This window comes from Canis aureus, chromosome 36 (genome assembly GCF_053574225.1).
Source record: "Canis aureus isolate CA01 chromosome 36, VMU_Caureus_v.1.0, whole genome shotgun sequence".
Taxonomy (NCBI): domain Eukaryota; kingdom Metazoa; phylum Chordata; class Mammalia; order Carnivora; family Canidae; genus Canis; species Canis aureus.
In genome coordinates this window covers 20607480-20627433 of record NC_135646.1, presented here as the reverse complement: position 1 = coordinate 20627433, position 19954 = coordinate 20607480, and the positions used below count along the sequence as shown (strand labels likewise).

General features: G+C 43.2%; 1 protein-coding gene and 1 long non-coding RNA gene across 2 annotated transcripts in view; one reads left to right on the top strand and one right to left on the bottom strand.

The window, feature by feature from the left end:
- Positions 1-12380, top strand: part of CASP10 (caspase 10) — a 34601-nt gene extending 22221 nt beyond the window's left edge. The window contains exons 6-8 of the mRNA XM_077885395.1: positions 959-1067; positions 2853-3345; positions 6767-12380. Of these exons, the coding sequence (XP_077741521.1) occupies positions 959-1067; positions 2853-3345; positions 6767-6920 (756 nt within the window). The 3' untranslated portion in view covers positions 6921-12380. The remainder of the gene's footprint in view (positions 1-958; positions 1068-2852; positions 3346-6766) is intronic.
- Positions 12381-16386: 4006 nt separating this feature from the next.
- Positions 16387-19556, bottom strand: LOC144305787 (uncharacterized). Its single transcript, XR_013372843.1, has 3 exons — positions 19024-19556; positions 16996-17142; positions 16387-16654 (listed from the first exon to the last, which is right to left on the bottom strand). It is a non-coding gene; the product is annotated as an uncharacterized LOC144305787 (long non-coding RNA).
- Between the last annotated feature and the right edge of the window lie 398 nt (positions 19557-19954).

Here is a 19954-nt window from a genome sequence, read left to right as displayed (position 1 = left end):
TGACTTTGAGGGTTCAGAGCAATTTGTTTCTGTGATTCTTCTTCCTCTCTCTGGGATTATCTCAGTCCTTCCCACCTTTTTCTGAAACAATCAGAAGTATGTTGACCTTTGGCTGTGGAGGCAGTGCTGGCATCATTATAGCCACACAGAGCCTTTAAATTATTTCTGGGTACAGTTTTCTTTTCTATTGACTGAAGCCACTTCTTTTCTACTTGAATCAAAGATATATCGTGTTTTTAAGAGATCATGTAGGGGATCCCTGGGTGGCGCAGCGGTTTGGCGCCTGCCTTTGGCCCAGGGCACGATCCTGGAGACCCGGGATCGAATCCCATGTTGGGCTCCCGGTGCATGGAGCCTGCTTCTCCCTCTGCCTGTGTCTCTGCCTCCCCCTCTCTCTTTCTGTGTGACTATCATAAAAAAAAAAAAAAAAAAAAGATCATGTAGCCACACAGAAGCCCCACTGAAGCCAACTCAGCTTATTTGTAATCACATGCTGTTTACAGTAGCCTTCAAAAATAATTGCATGTATTTTAATATTCTCACTGTGATTTCTACAAAAGAGATTTCTGTTTTTAGGGGAGTCAGATCACTCCAGGACCTTACCATCTGAAAAGTGATAAGCATTTGATATATTTGTCTCATTAGATCCTTACTTAATGCTTTCTTCACCTTGCTAATCCAAAAAAGATACTTTTGCATAAGCTCTTGATTTGCCAAAGTCAAAATACATACTTTGTTACTTGGCACTGCTAATCGACAGTCTGCAGTCAAACCAAATGAAGTCTGATATTTAATCAGTACCTGGCATTCCACATTAGACTTAATTAATTCCAGGCCAGTACCTGAATCTTAAGAAGTCTCAGCCATTGGTACTGATAAATGGAGTGGTTGGTTACAAACATTAGACCCTTAAAATGAGGATTCCCTAATAAGTGGTTCTATCTTTTCTTCTTTCAAGGAGGCAAATGTGTACAGGATGGATCGGAAACACAGAGGCCATTGTGTTATTGTCAATAACCATACATTTGCCAAAATGCCAGATAGACCGGGGACTGATAAAGATGCTGGTAAGAAAATCTGGAATAGTATATCAAATGCAAGTTGGAGATCTTAAAATCACTTTTTTATTTTTACATTTTCTTTCTATAATTTTAATCTTCCATTTAAATGTAAGAATGATGTCATAAATGCTTCTGGCCTCTTGGGAGTCCCTGGTGTCTTAGTCCACCTGGGCTGCTATAATGAAATACCATAAATTAGATGGCTTATAAATGACAAACACTTATTTCTGATGGTTCTGGAGGCTGGGAAGTCCAAGATCTAGGCTCTGACATTCTGATGCCTGGTGAGAACCTACTTCCTAGATGGCAGCCTTTGTGCTGCAACCTCACTTGGCAGAGGGGGTGAGGGAGGTTTCTGGGGTCTCCCTATAGGCTCTGCCTCACAACTTAATCACCCCACATAGGTCCCACTTCCTCATCCTCTAACCTTGGGTGTTAGGATTTCAACATATGAATTTTGAGGGGACACAGCCTTTTTTTTAATTTAAATTTTAGGTGGTTAACATACAGTGCAATATTGGTTTCTGGAGTAGGATTTAGTGGTTCACCACTTGCATACAACATCCAGTGCTCATCACAAGTGCCCTCTTTAATATGCATCACTCATCTGGCCCATCCCCCACCCATTTTCCTCCATCAACTCATAGTTTGCTGTCTAGCATTTTTTGTGTGTTTTTTTTTTTTTTTTGCTCTCTAGCATTAAAAGTGTCTTATGACTTGTTTCCCTCTCCCCTTTTTTCTTTCTCCCCTTCCCATATGTTCATCTGTTTTCTTAAATTCCACATATGAAAAAAATTCCACATATGAGTAAGATCTTATGGTATTTGTCTTTCTCTGACTTATTTCACTTAGCATAATACACTCCAACTCCATCCATGTTGTTGCAAATGGTAATATTTCATTGTTTTCGTTGGATAAATAATATTCCATTGTGTGTGTGTGTACACACCCCACTCCATCTTCTTTATCTGTTCATTAGTCAGCAGACATTTGGGTCCTCTCCATAGTTGGCTAATATTGATAATGCTGCTATAAACATTGGGTACATGTATCCCTTCGGATCTGTATTTTTGTATCCTTTGGGTAAATACCTGGTAATGCAATTCTTGGACCATTAGGTAGCTCTATTTTTAACATTTTGAGGAACCTCCATACTCTCTCTGTAGAGAGTGGCTGCACTGATTTGCATTCCCACCAACAGTGTAAGAGGGTTCCCCATTTTCCCCATCCCTCTTGTTTTTGTGTTGTTAATTTTAGCCATTCTGACAGGTATGAGGTGGTATCTCATTGTGGTTTTGATTTGTATTTCCCTGATGACAAATGATGTTGAACATCTTTTCATGGGACACAAACACTTAGACCATAGAAGAGGTGTCACCAACCTGTTGAGTGACAAGAGTCCCTGACCATTTACAACTCCATGGTTTTGGGGGAAAGCATAGCACATCAGCTAGAGAAAAACTACATTTGAGCTCTGGTTCTACCGCTGATTACTTTGTGACTGCGGGAGAGTTCTGGGGCTTTGGCTTTCTTATCTGTGAAATAGGATGAAACTCAGGCTTCTGCTGACTCTTCTGCTGACACAATGTAACCATTGTGATAGCACTATAGGTAACTATAAGAAGGCAGGTAAATTGTAAAATTTTGTGGTTTTGAAAGTAAAAAAATCAGCTTCAGGCTCTTTGCTGTGCAAATAGCATTACATGTTGTTTCATCCCTTCATTTTATTTCATTCCACTCAATTTCATTTCATTTTATTGTTTCCCCTTTCTTTCCTTTTTTTTTTTACAGAGTGCTTGAGCCGTGTGTTTCAGTGGCTTGGGTTCAGTGTACATGTATATAAAAATGTGACAAAAGGACATCTGGACGAGGTTCTGCAGGAATTTAAGTGTCATCCAGACCATGTTGATGGAGATTGCTTTGTGTTTTGTGTTTTGACCCATGGGAAATTTGGAGCTGTCTACTCTTCAGATGGGACCCTTGTTCCCATTCGGGAGATCATGTCTCATTTCACAGCTCAGAAATGCCCTGGTCTGGCTCATAAACCCAAACTCTTTTTTATCCAGGCCTGTCAAGGTAAAGGGATACAAACTCCTGTATCCATTGAAGCAGATGCTGTAAATCCTGAGCATGTATCCCCTTCCCTTAAGGATAGTATTCCTGATGCTGCAGATTTCCTTCTTGGCCTGGCCACTGTCCCTGGCTATGTATCCTTTCGGCATGTGGAGAAAGGCAGCTGGTATATTCAGTCTCTGTGTAATCGTCTGAAGAGCTTGGTCCCAAGGTGAGAGTTTTGAGTTGTCCCATCCACCTACCTGTTTATCTGTCCATCTGTCTACCTGTCTGTTTAGTTATTCATGCACCCACTCATGCATTCATCTATCTCCCATCCATCCATTCATCCATCATCCATCCAAACATCTATCCATCCAACAAACCTGTATTGAACACCAGCATATAACTGGAAAGAAAGATACAGAATTTAAAGAAAAACACAGTCCCTGACCTCAAATTGCTCACAATCTAGAGGGATAGAGAAACTAGATGGGGGAAGAACATCCCTTGCGGCAAACACACATGCCAAAGCATTGGTGTATGGGAGCACATAGAACTAGTACCTCCCCCAGATTTGAAGGATCAGGGGAAGCTTCTAGAGATGACAGATAGATGTTGGGTAAATAATTGGGGTGAAAGACATGCTGGACAGAGGGAACAGTATGAATAAAGGTAGGAGGGCCTTTTATTTGTGGCTTTATCGGTGACTCATATTTACTGATTACTTGTGTCGTCTTTGGCATTATAATGTCTTTGATCTGCCATTACTCTGACAACTTTTCCTTCTGTGTCTGCCACATGCTTCTTACCTGGTACTCTGGAAATGGGCCTTCACCATGGTTTAGCCCTGGACCCTATTTTCTGTCCTCTATAGCTCTTGGCAACGGTAGCTATCCCTGGAAGCCACTGGATCTCTGTGAAAATGTCTCCCAAATTGGCATCTCTGGTCCATTAATCTCTGAGTTTTTGGAGAGCAGAGTTGTTTCATTCAGCTTTATATACTCACACCTGACATGGACCTTATCTCTTATTAGCTTGATAAATATTTGTTAGGCCAGTGACTGACTGGGTGTATCTCATTCTTTGGGTCAGTCCTATATGTTTCTTGCAGCTTGTTGGAATCCCACCTTTGTGTTGCCCTTGGAGCCTGGTCCTGAATTCATCTACTTAGTTCTCTCCAGCAGCCTCCTACTCCTGAATCTCCATCTCTAGGAATGGTCCCAGTGCTCTTCTGGGATTTCAGAATTGGAAACTCAGGATTGGAATCTTGAATCAACTTTAGCTTTTCCCTCTTCTTCACTAATCCCTCCATCCCCCCCCGCCCCCCATAGCCATTAAAGACCAATGTCCTGTGACTTCGGGGACAAGGCAGTATTTATCAAGGACTTATTACTATGTGCCTGCTCTACTGGGTACTGAGCTAGGGATTCAGGGTACAGTTGTGAATGAGAGAGAATCTTTTCTCCATAGAGCTTATCATCCAGTGAGAGGAAGAGAGGTAATGAAAATGTAAGTGAGGGGCCTTTGGGTGGCACATTCGGTTAAGTGTCTGACCCTTGGTTTCAGCTCAGGTCATGCATAATCTTAGGGTCATGGGATTGAGCCCCGAGTCGGGCTCTGTACTCAGTGTGGAGTGTACTTAAGACTCCCTCTCCTTTTTCCCCTCACTCCCTTCAAATAAATAAATCTTTAAAAGACATGTAAGTGAATATTTAAATCAGTAAGATACTTTCAGGAAGTGATACCTGCTATGAAGAAAGCAAAGGAAGATAATACAGAGAATGGGGCAGGGAGCTACTTGAGAAGACTTCTTAGGGGATCCCTGGGTGGCGCAGCGGTTTGGCGCCTGCCTTTGGCCCAGGGCGCGATCCTGGAGACCCGGGATCGAGTCCCACATCGGGCTCCCGGTGCATGGAGCCTGCTTCTCCCTCTGCCTGTGTCTCTGCCTCTCTCTCTCTTTGACTGTCATGAATAAATAAATAAAATCTTAAAAAAAAAAAAAAAAAAAAAAGAAGACTTCTTAGTAGAGGTGATATTTCAAGTGAGACTGAGGGATAGGAAGGAGTCAGTGTTGGGAAGAGCCAGTGGCAGAGGGAATAGCTGGTATGAGACAGGGTGCAAGGACAAAGAAACAGATAGGGCCTGCATTCCCACCTGAAAATAGCAATCATGATGAGGATAAGTAGTAGTAATACTAAGGAGATTAAAAATGATGGTCAGGGGAATATGATAACCAGTGTTATGTGTTTTCCATAAAGCATCTCATTTACTTCTCATGCAGTCCCTAAAATGGGTACTCTTATAGTCCTTATTTTAGGGCTTAGAAAATTGAGGCACAGTGAATTGTGCCTGTGGCGCACAATCATCAAGGGATGTAGCCAGGCATGATTCACAATTGAGTTCCATCTCCAGAGAGCCTGTGCTTTGCTCTCAAGTATATGAATGGCCTACTCCTGGAACATTTTGATAAATGCTAAATATCACTCAAGCCCAGGCTTCTCATAGAGAAGACTCCTCTATGGAATCATCTCCCAGCAGGAAGTGCTCTTTTTCCTCTGAACTTACAATGGAACTTTGTCCACTTTTTTTTTTTTTTAAAGATTTTATTTATTTATTAGAGAGAGTGATGAGAGAGAGCATAAATAGGGGGAGGGGTAGAGAAAGGGGGAGAGAGAAACCTAAGTAGACTCCTCACCAGTCAGGGAGCTTCATGTGGGACTCCATCCCAGGACCCTGGGATCATGACTTGAGCCAATGGCAGATGCTTAACTGACTGAGCCTTCTGGGGGCCACAAAAGAAGGGGATTTGTCCACTTTTTATATGGTGTTGATCTTCTGCCTTGTATTAGTGAATTTTGTGTATATGCCATACTTGGTATATGCTTCATATCTGCATTTGAAGTGTTTAAGCTCAGGAACTGTGCCATGTGTATCTTTGTATCCCTCCTCAAACCAAGAATGGAGAGGGAATTATTAATAGTAGTGTCCCTCTCCATCTTCATCACCTACTTATCTATCTATCTATCATCTATCATCTATCCACCAGTTTGGACGAGAAACTTGAAAAAATAATTAAATGCAAACATCCTTTGTGGATCAAGTGCCTTAGAATGTAATATGTGAGGTCAGAAGAGCATGAGACTCTTTTAATTTACTTATTTTTTAGATTATTTATTTATTCATGAGAGACACAGGGAGAAGGGCAGAGACATAGGCAGAGGGAGAAGCAGGCTCCTTGCAGGAAACCTGATGTGGGACTCGATCCCAGGACCCCAGGATCATGACCTGAGCCAAAGGCAGATGCTCAACCATTAAGCCACTCAGGCGCCCCAAGTGTGAAGCTCTTGATCTCAGGATCATGAGTTCAAGCCCCACATTCAGTGTAGATTGCTTAACAAAAAGAAAAAAAAATTAAAATGCAAGATGTGGCTGGTATAGTGTTCTTAAATGCTAAATATAGAACTGAACAGCTTCATTTGATTTTGCATCTCTTGTTTTAATTTTGACATAAGCATTTCTTTATATTTGGCAGAATTCCAGGGGGAATCTTGGCCTATTAAACTGGGAAGAAGCCACATGGTTTAGGGTTCCTTGCTATGATGTGCTTTCTGTCTCCTGATTGAACATGTTTTTTTCTTATCTGCCTGCAGACATGAAGATATCTTATCCATCCTCACTGCCGTCAACAATGATGTGAGTCAACAAGCAGACAAACAAGGAACGATGAAACAAATGCCCCAACCTGCGTACACACTACGGAAGAAACTAGTATTCCCTGTGCCACAGAAAGAACTTTTATTGTAGTAGACAGTTTGACTCTTTGACTTGAAAGGAAGCTTGGTTCATCATTCCATTCTCCCGCCCGTCATAGGAATCAGAGATAGATGGGGAGCTGGCCTCTGTCTGTCCTCCTAACAATAGGAAATTCCCTATTTACTGACACAGGAAATTCTTTTTTTTTCTTCTTTTTGACAAGTCTGAATGTTAGAACACTTTCTTTATTGAAGCCTTGGACTGTCGTCTTAGCTGGAGTTGTGTACCCTGAGAAATGCAACTGGTCTTGGTTTGTGAATCCCTGAAGTAAAGGGTGGAAGCAGGTACACTTTAAGATTAATTTGAGCTCTAAGAACCACTGTTTTTAGCCTCAACTGGGCTTCGACTTCTTTTCTACATGAACACCCCTTGTTGTCATTCTGTGTCTCCTCTGCACGACTTTGTTTTGGACATTGGATGATGATAGAGATCATGCATGGTTCATTGACCTCTGCTCTCCCCTTCCTAAGGCTTCTCTTCTGCACATCTGCTTAGGTGAGAATTTGCTCTATACGACACGCACTTACCACTTGAGTGTAAGGAAGATATTCCTGCAGGAACTGTTTCTCTTGGGCCGAGAACATCCTTGCTCTAGGATGACTGTATGAAAAGAGACGCACTGAGCCACTATGAGAGCAGAGACTTTACCACCTGAGGTTAAATCCTGTGTCGGTCAGAACCTTTCAGATGCCGATGACGGAACACCCACGTCAAACCAACTAAAGCAGAGAAGGGAATATCTTGTTTCCTTCATCTGAAAAGGAAACACAGATGGGTAGTGCTGGCTGCACATGAGGTTTGAATCAGGATTCAGTCTGTACCGTATAGCATGTCTCTCTTGGCCAAGGGTTCTCTTGGTGGTTGCACTGTGCTGACAATGGTCAACAGCCCCTGCCTTGTTGCCCCAACACACTTGCTCCTCTGGCCCAAAGGATTGAGGAGAGAGGCAGCCAGAGAGTCTAAAGCTGTTCACAGGGAATGTTGTTCAGTCCTTAATCAGACGGTTGTCGGGCTGTGCCTTAGAGGGTGTGGTTCGATATGGAAGCCTTGATACTTTTTACATTAAGGTTTTGAATATCTTTATTTATGTGAACTTACTATTTTTTTCAATTTCAAGAGGAATTTTTTTCAGTTCCTGAAAGAGGGAGGTTGAAAGCCCTGAACTTAAAGCCTTAATTTATAGATGCAGATTTTTTTTTTTGAAAACAGGGAACTTTAGTATAAATAAGAGGTCCTGGGGGACAAGGAGGGTCCTGAGGGGCTTCCATAATTTAACACTCTTCAAAGGCACAAACAACAGCAGGGGCAGGGTGGGGGCCAGGGCGGGGATGGACCACCCCCACCCTGCCCACAGGATGAGGGGCACATTGCAGAGCTTGTGGGTGGGGAGCTTTTCCCCCAGGAGTGACCAGTCACATGCTGGGGACAGAGAAGAGGTGAACACTGATGTTTCAGAGGAAGGGGTCATTGTATTTGGCAGTGGGTGGGGACAAGGCTGAGGCCACATGGGCCACTACATTCCCCCAAGTGTCTGGGCCAGTCTGGAGGCAAACTGATTTGCTGCAGTCCTCCAGACAGTTATTGTTTACAGGATTTTATTTCCCCACTTGAGTAAACCGGAATGTCAGAGGACATAACAGGGGTTTAGGAACATTTCCTGGTATCTGCTGATGCTCATGAAAGATCTAGGGAATGAAGAAAAATAACTCTCAGTGGTGCCTGATTTTGTAATTATTAATGTGAAAGTTAATTTATGGTATATTTGCTATGAGAAATATTCAGAAGTTGTTTTTTTTTTTTTAAATATAGTAGTTACGTGGAATTGAATGTAGTTTGAGGAGAGGAGTCTAATACATGTCAGGGTGATCTTCCAAAACCATTGTTTATACAATCAAAGCTAATAGCTCATGATTACAGTCTTTGCCCAATTAAATATCACAGATCACCTCTGGCCATTTCATAGTGCTTCTCTGCAAGTGAAGGATGACGTAGTATAAAGCAAAGAGCAAAGAATCTGGAGGTAGAGGCCTAGGGTTTCCTTTTTGCCTGTGACTCACTTACTCTGAGACATTAAATCAAGAAGGTTGTTTCTTGAGCCTATCTATAAAGTAGGAAAATATTACCTATTTAAGGTAAGGATTTAAGGGAATGTAAGATATATATCATAATGTAATACACTTTTAGGTGGCAGATGCCTCTGGCAGTAACCAAAATGGAAATTGTAGAGTTTGAGTTCCTTTGCATCTAATTCCAGCTGAATTTTGGCCACAAATCAATCCTAGAAATTCCCACTGATGTCCTGTGAGTGAAAGGCTGCTGCTTCCCTGACTGATCCAGAGAAGCAGGCTGGCTCTTGGCTCTAAATCCTGCTGGACAAAACATTGCTAAGGAACCCTCCTTCATCAGCAGCATTTGGGGTTTGATGTTTAAGTCCTGGTCCTGTGGTCTGTTTCACACTTCTGTTGTACGGGAATTTGGTGCTTGTGCAAGGGTAAATTCTAGAATCAGGGAACTTGCCACGAGCTTTCTTTTCAGGGTTCTCCGGCAAGCACTTTAAGAGTCACTGGACATTGATGACTATAAGTCATGGGCCTGTGCGGACACCAGGAGTACACCCAGCATTCAGTCATTTCTCTTAAATGAAGTGTGTAAATGTGTGTCCCTTGTCTCTCTCTCTCTCTCTCTGTGTGTGTGTGTGTGTGTATGAAAATTTTGAGTGAAACACAGGAGGTGGTTTGATCACAGCTATTTGGCGGGTGGCTACAGCCATTGTCCAGACATTTATGAAAGAAATGTGTGGGCTGAGTGAGGTTTCTATATATTTTGCCTAGTTTTGCTCAACCTACAAGAACCGTAGTTAATTGTTTCTTTTCTGTTTTTTTTTTTCCCCTCAAAAGTTTGGTTTCTGCCAAACAAAATGAGGGCATGGAAATTTTTTAAACCATACTATGCAAATGTTAGCAGTTATGATGAAATTACTGGTGGCGATTATTATTAGACATAATAGTTACCACAGATCCTATTGGCCTCTGCCGCAAGGCCTTACCACGCTAGTGGGCAGTTTTGATATTACCAGGGTTCCTCTTAGAGCCAGTGCTCAGGTAATGCAAACATACAAGCAGCTGGCACAATGTGGTTGTTGATCAATCAGAATGGAGTGCTACTGAACTGCAGCCCTTTATCAATGATCACAGGTCTCCACAGAGGTAGACCAAAAGAGAAGTTTACCTCATTTTATAGATAACTTTTGAGCCAGAATTGTGTCATAACATCTTCCAGGTCAGATACTCTGAGTGATTTAGTCAAGTCAACTCAAGTTGATTTAGTCAACTCTTAACCTAGAGTTCTTGGGTCCTTGGATACTTATGGATTTATTCTCAGGATCTGTGAGTCCTCCACCTTTAGTCTGAAATGCTTTAATTCTTTTTTAGTGATAATCTTAAACATTAATAGAGGTGGGTCCTCGCTCGTCTGCATGATCATTTCATATTTGAGTACTGCCAAACAACTTTTGTGCTCCTATCCTGGTGCCCACAAGAAGGGATGAACTTTTTTTTAAAAGATTTTATTTATTTATTCATGAGAGACACACAGAGACATAGGCAGAGGGAGAATCAGGCTCCCTGCAGGGAGCCCAATGTGGGACTCCATCCCAGGATCCTGGGATCATGATCTGAGCTGAAGGCAGACGGTCAACTACTGAGCCACCCAAGTGCTCCAAGAAGTGATGACCTTTATATTGAACTTTTTAATGTAGCATGGATTAGGGTTCATGGCCTGAGGTCCTCAGATCTGTTGTCAGGTACCAGTGGTTAATCTATTTGAAACTTGTTTCAGTCCATCCTCTTAAGCCATGACAGACTTCTAGTCCACCATCACTCAACCCTTGCTTAACTCTCCGTGGAGGGAACTCACACTCGCCAAAGGTCATGGATTTGGAGCTTGGAAGGACCCTAGAGAACCCATGATCCAGCCTTCAGAATGTCAGCTGGCTCACTAAAGTTCAATAGCTGTTAGTGGAGGATTTGCAATCCTGTATATCTCCTGCTTTGCAGCTTGGCCACCTGGTTTCACTGAGACAGCTTTAATTGTCCCTTTCCCTGTTGTGATTTGAACCTGCTTAGCTCTTACTGAAACCCATGGCCCCTCATTCTAAACTCTGGAGCCATACGAAACAATTGTAGCTGTCGTCGAGGGAAGCACCTGTTGCCTGTGACAAGTTATTTAACTTTCTTTCTGGTAGGGTCTGGCTCTCCTCAGAAGCCTGCAGTTTGCTTTTAACTATGTGTTAAGAATATCACATTTGTGGTAGCACAAATTTGTATCTTTAAACAGCAGCTAAATTTCTGAAAATGGAACCCTTTTTAAAAAGTACTAGGGGAGGGCAGCCCAGGTGGCTCATCAGTTTAGTGCTGCCTTCAGCCCAGGGTGTGATCCTGGAGACCCGGGATCGAGTCCCATGTCAGGCTCCCTGCATGGAGCCTGCTTGTGTCTCTGCCTCTCTCTCTCTCTCTCTGTGTCTCTCATGAATAAATAAATAAAATCTTTAAAAAAAGTGCCAGGGAAATTCCTTGTTTAAACACTGATTTGCCTATGTAAACAACGATTTTTTTTAAAAAAAGATTTTATTTATTTATTCATGAGAGAGAGAGGCAGAGAAACAGGCAGAGGGAGAAGCAGACTCCCTGTAGGGAACCCGATGTGGGACTCGATCCCAGGACCCAGTATCACGACCTGAGTCAAAGGCAGACGCTCAACTGCTGAGCCACCCAGGCGTCCGTAAACAACTATTTTGTGATGTAAGTTTTGCATATATGAAGTTTTAAAACAGGATTTTTTTATTACAAATTTTAAATTGTATGAATTTTTACTTTTTAACACTATTTTTGTACAGGTAATCTCTTTACATTGCTCAAAGAGAAGAAAATACAAAAAGGTATTCAGATCTTGCCTGCACTTCTGTCCATCAAATGCTTGGTCTTCCCACCTCCGCACCCCAGAGATAATTTCAGAATTTCTTTTTTTTTTTTTTTAAAGATTTTATTTATTTTTTCATGAGAGACAGAGAGAGAGGCAGGGTCATAGGTAGAGGGAGAAGCAGGCTCCCTACAGGGAGCCTGATGTGGGACTCGATCCCAGGACCTGGGATCATGACCTGAGCCAAAGGCAAACCAGTCAACCACTGATGCCTTGGGGCATCCCAGGTGCCCCAAGGATTTCTTAATACAAATGCAAATACAGCAAATACAAATATATATGTGTTTTAAAGTAAGTGTTTCTTGAAACAAAGTGTGTGCATGTGAAACTTGTGTGTCTCATTTGGTCTCATTTTAAATGATTCTGGAAGATGCCTGAAAATTCCTGAGAATAACTTTATGAGCTTTGTGGACTGGGTAGTTGTAAATAATAGTAACTGACCAATAAATAAAGGGATTTTTTTTTTCCTTTTAACCTTTGTGCAAGATCTTGGATCTCTGGTTACATAGTAATATATGCACATTGTGGAATATTTAGGAAACAGAAGAACAAAGAAGAAAGTGAATTAATTTATGATTCCATTTTGGCATACACTTTCCCATTTTTTCACTCTACATTTGCCCCTGAGCTTTTCCCACCACCTTTACATCAGCCTAACCACCACGTCCTCCCCGTGTTGCATCCAGTGACCTCTGTCATTACCAATGTCTGTACCTCCACCCGCATCTCAGTTTCAGACGTGCCTCTCTCTGACAGCTGCCTCCTGCCATTCCATCTCACTTTCTCTAGGACTCTGCCCCCCACAGCCTTCAGTGCCACTGAAGTGTCAATCGTCCATTGACCCAGTCAGCCATCTTTGCAATGTCAACACCACCTCTCACTTCTTCCCTCCCTCTTTATCCAGCTGGAGTCCACCTATCATTAAACTCAACTCACTCTCTGCACCTCCCCTTGACACCCTTGCCTTTCCCTCAGTCCTCCTCTTGGGGCAGAGTCCAAGCTCTGGTTGGACACCCATATGCCTACTTACCCCCACGTTTGTCCTAGAATTCCTGGTGAAGGCTGGTGTACAAATACACAGTGTTGCAGACCGGTCTCATTTAAAACCAATAACCATAAACTTCAAATAGGCTTTCATGGTTCTCGGAATCCTGTAACATTTCCCTAGTTACATCACCTTCTGCTTTCTCAGGCTATTTTACACTTTCTTTTAACTCTGCAGACCTCTATTATCATCCTCCACTCTCCTCACTTTAAGTTGATGGTCTCAGTGGCTTCACTAAGGGAAGAAATCAGGAAAGATTTCCACCTTCCACCACTGAGTCTCCTGAGCCACCTGCACCCTAACCCTATTTACTACTTTCTGTCCTGTCAACAGTGGGTGCACCATCCGGTCTGTGCTTTTCCCAAGAGCCGCCTTTCCTCTTGTGCAGGCCGGTCCCATCCTGCCCTCCTATGAGGACACCACTCTCAGCACACAAAACATGCTGCAATTTCTCCTCCTTCAAAACAAACACTAAAACCGACCTGAAAGCCCTGAATGCAGATCCCCTGTCACCCATCCCGAATCAGACCGGCAGAGGACTCACGTGCAGGTGATCTTGGGGAGCTGCTCTCTGGAGGAGCCTGCAGGTGCTGGGAAGCGGCTGGGGAAGGGGGCCTGGCCTGGAGGGCGCGCGCTAGAGCGGGGAGTTGACCTCTTGAGTTCTCCACTCGACAGGGAATAAGAAAGCTGAGCTTCCATCCTCCCTCACCCCTCCCCTCAGCTAAGAGTGGCCACAGGTGGGAGAACTTAAACTTCCAGGTGCTTCCCCCTCACACACAAGTGTGAATCTTTACAAGCAAAACCCCCTACAATCTGGCAAGCTAGCCAAACTGGCTGGAGGATGGGGATGGAGTCTGGGTGGGCAGAGGGGATTCAGTTGGATCAGAAGAGATCTGCCTGGACGCTGACAACAACCCTCCACCCCTCTTAACTCCATATCCTAACTCATCCTCCCATGCTCAGCCTTATCCAACATTTGCAAGGCCTGGGCCACAGTGAAATCTGAGGCCCATAACTTATATGTAGAACTAAAAATCCCAACAAACTCATCTCCTCTCCTACTGTTGCTTTGGAATGACTTGAAAGATAAATGGTTTGGGATTTATCATTTTTATGGTGTGCAGAGTATCTGCCTCTGGGCCACAGCCTGAGACTTTCTCTTCCCGCCCCTCGCTCTTTCTAGATTACCCAAAGCCCTAACATATGCAAAAGAACATGAAAAATGTCACACAGAGTTGGATCAGTGTACCTTAAGCCCAGAATTTTGTGAAAGAATTTTCTATGATCTCAAACTAAGTGGTTAGAGCTATTTCTTGGATAGACTCACCTTTTTCTTTACTAATCCCCTACAGATGTGTCACTTGTGAATTTAAGTAGAAACACCCCTCCTCCATTAAACAATTTAAAAACATCAAAAACAACATTGAAAAACTAAAGAGCAAGCTACAAACTGGGGAATGGTACGTGCCCACATACCATATAACTGACAAGGGCTATATAAATATATATAAATGTACATAAATATATATACCCTACAATTTATGAAATCATCAAACAGTCCAGTTGGATGGGCAAAAAAAAAAAAAAAATACGAACCACTGGTAAAAAGAAAGGGAATACAAATGAGCAGTAAACAAATGGGAACATTATCTGCTGAAGAATCAGAGAATTGCAAAACTAAAGCCACTATGAGTTACCATTTCACACTCATCATACCGACATTTAAAAACCTATCAGTAGCAAGTATGGGTGAGGACATGGAGCAAAGGGACGTCTCTTACGCTGCTCAGAGAAGTGTAAATCAATACAATCATCTTAGAGGGCAACTTGGTGATATCTATAAACATTGAATATGTCCACACAGTATGAACCAGCAATTCCGTTTCTGGGTCTCTGCCCCAAAAGAAACTCTTGTACATGCATCGGGAGATGAGGAGGAGCATTTTCAGAGCAGCAATGTGTGTGTGTGTGGTGGGGGGGGGGGGGAGAGAAACAATTAAAGCAACCTGAATATCCATCGATAGGAGGTTAGATGAATTGGGATATAGTCACATAAAGGAATACTACCAAACAGTGAAAGGAAGTGAACTGGGATTGTTAGGTTGAGCCATAGGAAAATGCCATTTTCTAGGTCAGAAACAAATATCAGCAATTTTGTATGGGTGGGTCGTCCACATGCACTGCAAGAGGATGCTTACTAAAACTGGGTAGTGGTGAATGGGAACATTGTTACATTGAATGTACTAAATGCCACTGAACTATTCACTTTAAACTATTACAGTGAAAAAAAAAATAAACTATTACAGTGATAAATGAAAAGTCTTAAAAAAAGGAAAAATTCTGAACAAATAAAAGAGCAAGTGCAATATAACTTACACAATGTTAAAAACCCACATAAAAGTCCTGTAGGTTGCTTGTGCGTTCATATCCATGTTGCACAAATACAACAATATGCACTGGGGGATAGATTTTGGGTGTTACCTGAGATGTGGCTGGGATTTGGGGAAAGAGGGGGAATGATGCAGGAGCTTCAGCTGCACTGGTCATGTTTATTTCTTCAGCAGGGTGCTGGATCTGTGGGTCTTCTTTCTTCTAAAATCTTTTTGTGGTCAGTGCTGATTAATGTAATTTGGCCACCAGACAGGCTGCTCTCTCAGCTTGTCGCACTGTGAATATTTGGCCAGGTACACAGGGTGGCTTTGCCCTCTTGGTTGGGCAAAGTTTTTTCCACCCTGTACCTGTCTGTATTTTTGGTGGTAGTTATTTCTGTGGCGGTGATATAACCATGTTGCCAAGACAGGGATAAGGGGCGTTGGCTCACTTTTTAGAGTTGTTTCTAGTCTGGATCAGGAAGCAAGCCTGCAGATGGGAAACCCAGTTGTGATGCCTCTGAATATCCCAAACCTGTTCTCATGAATCAGGTTGAAACACAGACCCAGCTTCTTCATCTGTGACCCCCATTCCTATCCCAATTGCTGCTGACATTTTTCCATTCCCAGAATGCACAATCAGAAGCTCAGTACTACATCTGATTATCCTACATTTCTGCTTATTTTACCACTTGAAGGCATCCTTGTCCCTCTACTCAAGTCTGCCTGGATCACCAGGCTCCGGCCACCCTGCAAGGAGACAGTGAACCAGTTTGGGCTAGGTGCTTCTTGCTGCTGCCAAATTAGCAACTTCAGCCCTTGGGTCTGGTCGCTTACCAATGCTGAAAATGATGACTCTGTGAGAATGACAGAGAGGTGTAATTGTGCCTATTTTATGGATCAGAAAGTCAAGGCTCAGAAAAGCTGAATAATAAACAAGATCACACTACTAGAAAATGGGAAGAACCAAACTTGAATTCTATTTGGCTGACTGCCACATCCAGGGGCCTGTGCTTCCTGTCTGTACCTCATTGCTCTTGTGAAAACATTTCCTGAGACACAGAAGGCAGGCCTATTTTTTTTTAAAGATTTTATTTATTTATTCATGAGAGACATACAGAGAGAGAGAGGCAGAGACACAGGCAGAGGGAGAAGCGGGCTCCATGCAAGGAGCCCGATGTGGGACTCGATCCTGGGTCTCCAGGATCACAGCTTGGGCTGAAGGCAGGTGCTAAACCGCTGAGCCACCTGGGCAGGCAGGCCTGTCTCAGTAGTTTGCACCCCATTTTGGGTCTTGGAGATGGGAGCCTGCCCACTCTGCTTGAGTTATGACCCTGAAATGTCAGGGGAAGCCAATTTTATCAATAGGTTTTTAATTTAAAAGAATTTTTTTCTAAAGATTTAATTTATTTATTTGAGAGAGAAAAGAGTGAGCAAGAGAGCACGCACATGAGCAGGGGGGAGGGGCAGAGGGCGAAGCAGACACCCCGCTGAGCAGGGAGCCCAGTGTGAAGTTCCATCCCAGGACCCTGGGATCAGGATCTGAGCCGAAGGCAGACGCTTAACTCACTGAGTCACCCAAGTGCCCCTTTATCAATAGTTTCAGGCCTGTAAAAACTGGGCTTGGCCTAAGTTAAATATCCTGATAAAATATTAAAATAGTTCTATGACTTACAAGAAAGATGATTCATTCTGCCAGTAACTGAAAGCAGGTCCAACCTCCTCAGGCTCCTGGCTCTTCACCCATAGGTCTGGGATGTGACAAGTCCATCCAGCCAGGTGCTCCTGTTTTTGCTCTGTGTTCAGTCGGAGGCTGTGATTTCTGGGAAGGACAAGGAAGTGAATTCAGTGGCAGTCAGAGAACACATGCGGGGACCTGAGCAGACAGGTCTCAACAACTCCTCTCCTAGGCCTGCCTTCGCCCAGGTGTCCCGACCCTGCACAGGCAGGGCAGCTTGCTCCTCGGTCCACCTACCAGCGGTGGTCCCCGGGAGCAGACGCCCCCCCAGCATCATCTTTCCATTCTGGAAACATGGAGTTTAGAATTCTGAATTTGTCACCCTTCTTCCCTCTTACTGCTCATGCTTTCATTTCGTGTATACATGTGTCTATCTCATTTCATTTTTTTAAGAATCCCTATTTTCTTTATTTGGGAATATAATCCAAGCATCTAGAAAATCATTTAAATGGTACAAAAAGGTACACAGGGAAAAGTAAATTTCACCCTGATCTCTACCCCCCCAAACCCCCCATTCTTTCCACAGAGGTAATTATTGTTTTTGTTATTAAATTTTATTTATTTAAGTAATCTTATACCTAATGTGGGGCTCCATCTCACAGTGCCAAGATCAGAGTCGCATGCTCTTCCAACTGAGCCAGACGGGTGCTCCCAGAGGTAATTATTGTTTCTAGTATTTTTAGTATCCCCTTTTTTAAAAAAAATATTTTATTTATATATTCATGAGAGACACAGAGAGAGAGATGCATAGACACAGGCAGAGGGAGAAGCAGCCTCCACGCAGGGCGGCCAACGTGGGACTCCATCCCGGGTCTCCAGGATCACACTCCAGGCCACAGGTGGCGCTAAACCGCTGCACCAACGGGGCTGCCCTATTTTGAGTATCCTTCAGAGATACTTTATTCTTATATAAACACATTGGTGTCTGTGTCTTTTTCTCATTTCCTCCTTCCCAAATGCTAGCACACTGTTCCGCATTTGGATTTTTTTTTAAATTTAAGATATCTCAGAGTCTATTCTGTATCCAAACACATAGGTCTCCTTGAGACTTTTCATGGCTGCAGGGCTCCAGTGGAGGGATGTATCAGCAGTGATCTAACTAACCCCCTTGTGACAGGCATTTAGGGATTGCAGACTTCATGAGGGTAGGAACCAGATCTTACCCATCCTTTGCTTCCTACACCCCAAAACAGTGCTCTTCCAGAATTGCTTAGTAAGCAAAACACAAACACATTCATCCATGAAAATTGGGGGCAACATCCCTTCTTTATTCTTAGCCCCAAGTTTTACATCTGCTGCTTTGTTGCACTAGAAATGTGCTAGCTCTCATTCAGCTTTCTCATCAGCGACATCAACCGACAGGTACTTGTTCTGCTGGGTATCAGGTGGCTAGAAAACTTCTGGATGCAAAAAAATGTCCTTGCCCTCCAGGGAATTATGATCTGGTTGGGGAGAGAAGAAAGGTACTTTTTGGCAACACATAGAAGCTAGAAGTCACAAAGGAAAAGATGGACCACCGTCTTGACTACATAAAAATGTAGATCTTGGGACATCTGGGTAGCTCAGCGGTTGAGTGTCTACCTTTGGCTCAGGTTATAATCCTGGAGTCCCAGGATCGAGTCCTGCTTCCGGCTCCCTGTGAGGAGCCTGTCTCTCCCTCTGCCTGTGTCTCTGCCTCTCCCTCTCTGTCTCCCGTGAATAAATAAATAAGATCTTTAAAAAAATGTAAATCTGTGTAATCAAAGACACAAAAACCACATTGAAAGATAAACAAATTATGTTTGGGAAGACGAAAAAGATGCCCAGTGTATCTTGATAACGAAAGGGAAAGCGGACTGTAGGCCATATATATATGTTGATATAGATATTCAGTTAGGATCCAGTCAGAGACGGAAACCACACCTGCAATCTGAAATGGAAAGTTTAATAGGAAGAATTATTAACTAGTCAAAGAAAGTTACTTACTAGAAGTAAAATACCTTTAGGGCTGAGGGAGAGTATCCGTGGAAGGAAGACATTTGGAAGGCTCCTCCCCATCCCTCCAAGGTTGGGAGTCAGAACTGGTCGAAGATGCTGCTGTGCCCACTGATGGTGGAGAAGTTCACTGCAGTGTCACGGGTCAGGGCCCATCTGCAGTCTGCCAACGGCTGGGGGGCAGGAGGCTTCCTGCTGGCACACTGACAAAGCCCTCTGGGGTGTGAGCACCACTAGGTCTTCTGCAAGCTGCTGGCAGCTGTGCCTTAGAAGCAGGATTAATAGAGCCCTGAACTTGGAAGAGAAGCCCTTCCTCTTCTCTGCCTTGTGCTGTCTCTCCAGTATCCTCTAGGAACAAAACGTGAAACTGTACCAGCTGGTGAAGGAGCCATTTCCATAGGTGTAGCTACAGTGTCATCCAGCAGGTGGTAGGAGTGGATTTGGAGCTGAGAGCCAGTGCGCAGATCCATCCTGGCATCGTATCCTGACCCTGCTTTTGCAAACAAACTAGCATAGGTGGTGTATGTGCATACTCCCGCTCCTTAGGCATTTACTCTGTACACCAGGAGCTGGTCTAAGTCTTTGCATGTATTAACTCATTTGACTGTCACAAAAACCCTCAAATTCCTCAAAGGAATGATTAATACCTGCACTCAGTGAATAAGGATGCTGAAGCGCCAAGCTGGGAAGTGACTTGCCCAAGGTCACGCAACCAGTAACCGTCGGAGCAAGAATCATGATGGCTTTGTAGGCTTTATAGGCACAAAAATAGATTGAAAGAATTAAGGTAATAGTCTGATCTCTCTCAAGTCAGTATTGGGAGGGGTCATGGAAGAGGCTTTTATTTATTGATTTCATCAGCGCTTTAATGCGTAAACACAAAGATAAATTCTTGCTTCTTATTTTGTTTCTGTAAGTATGG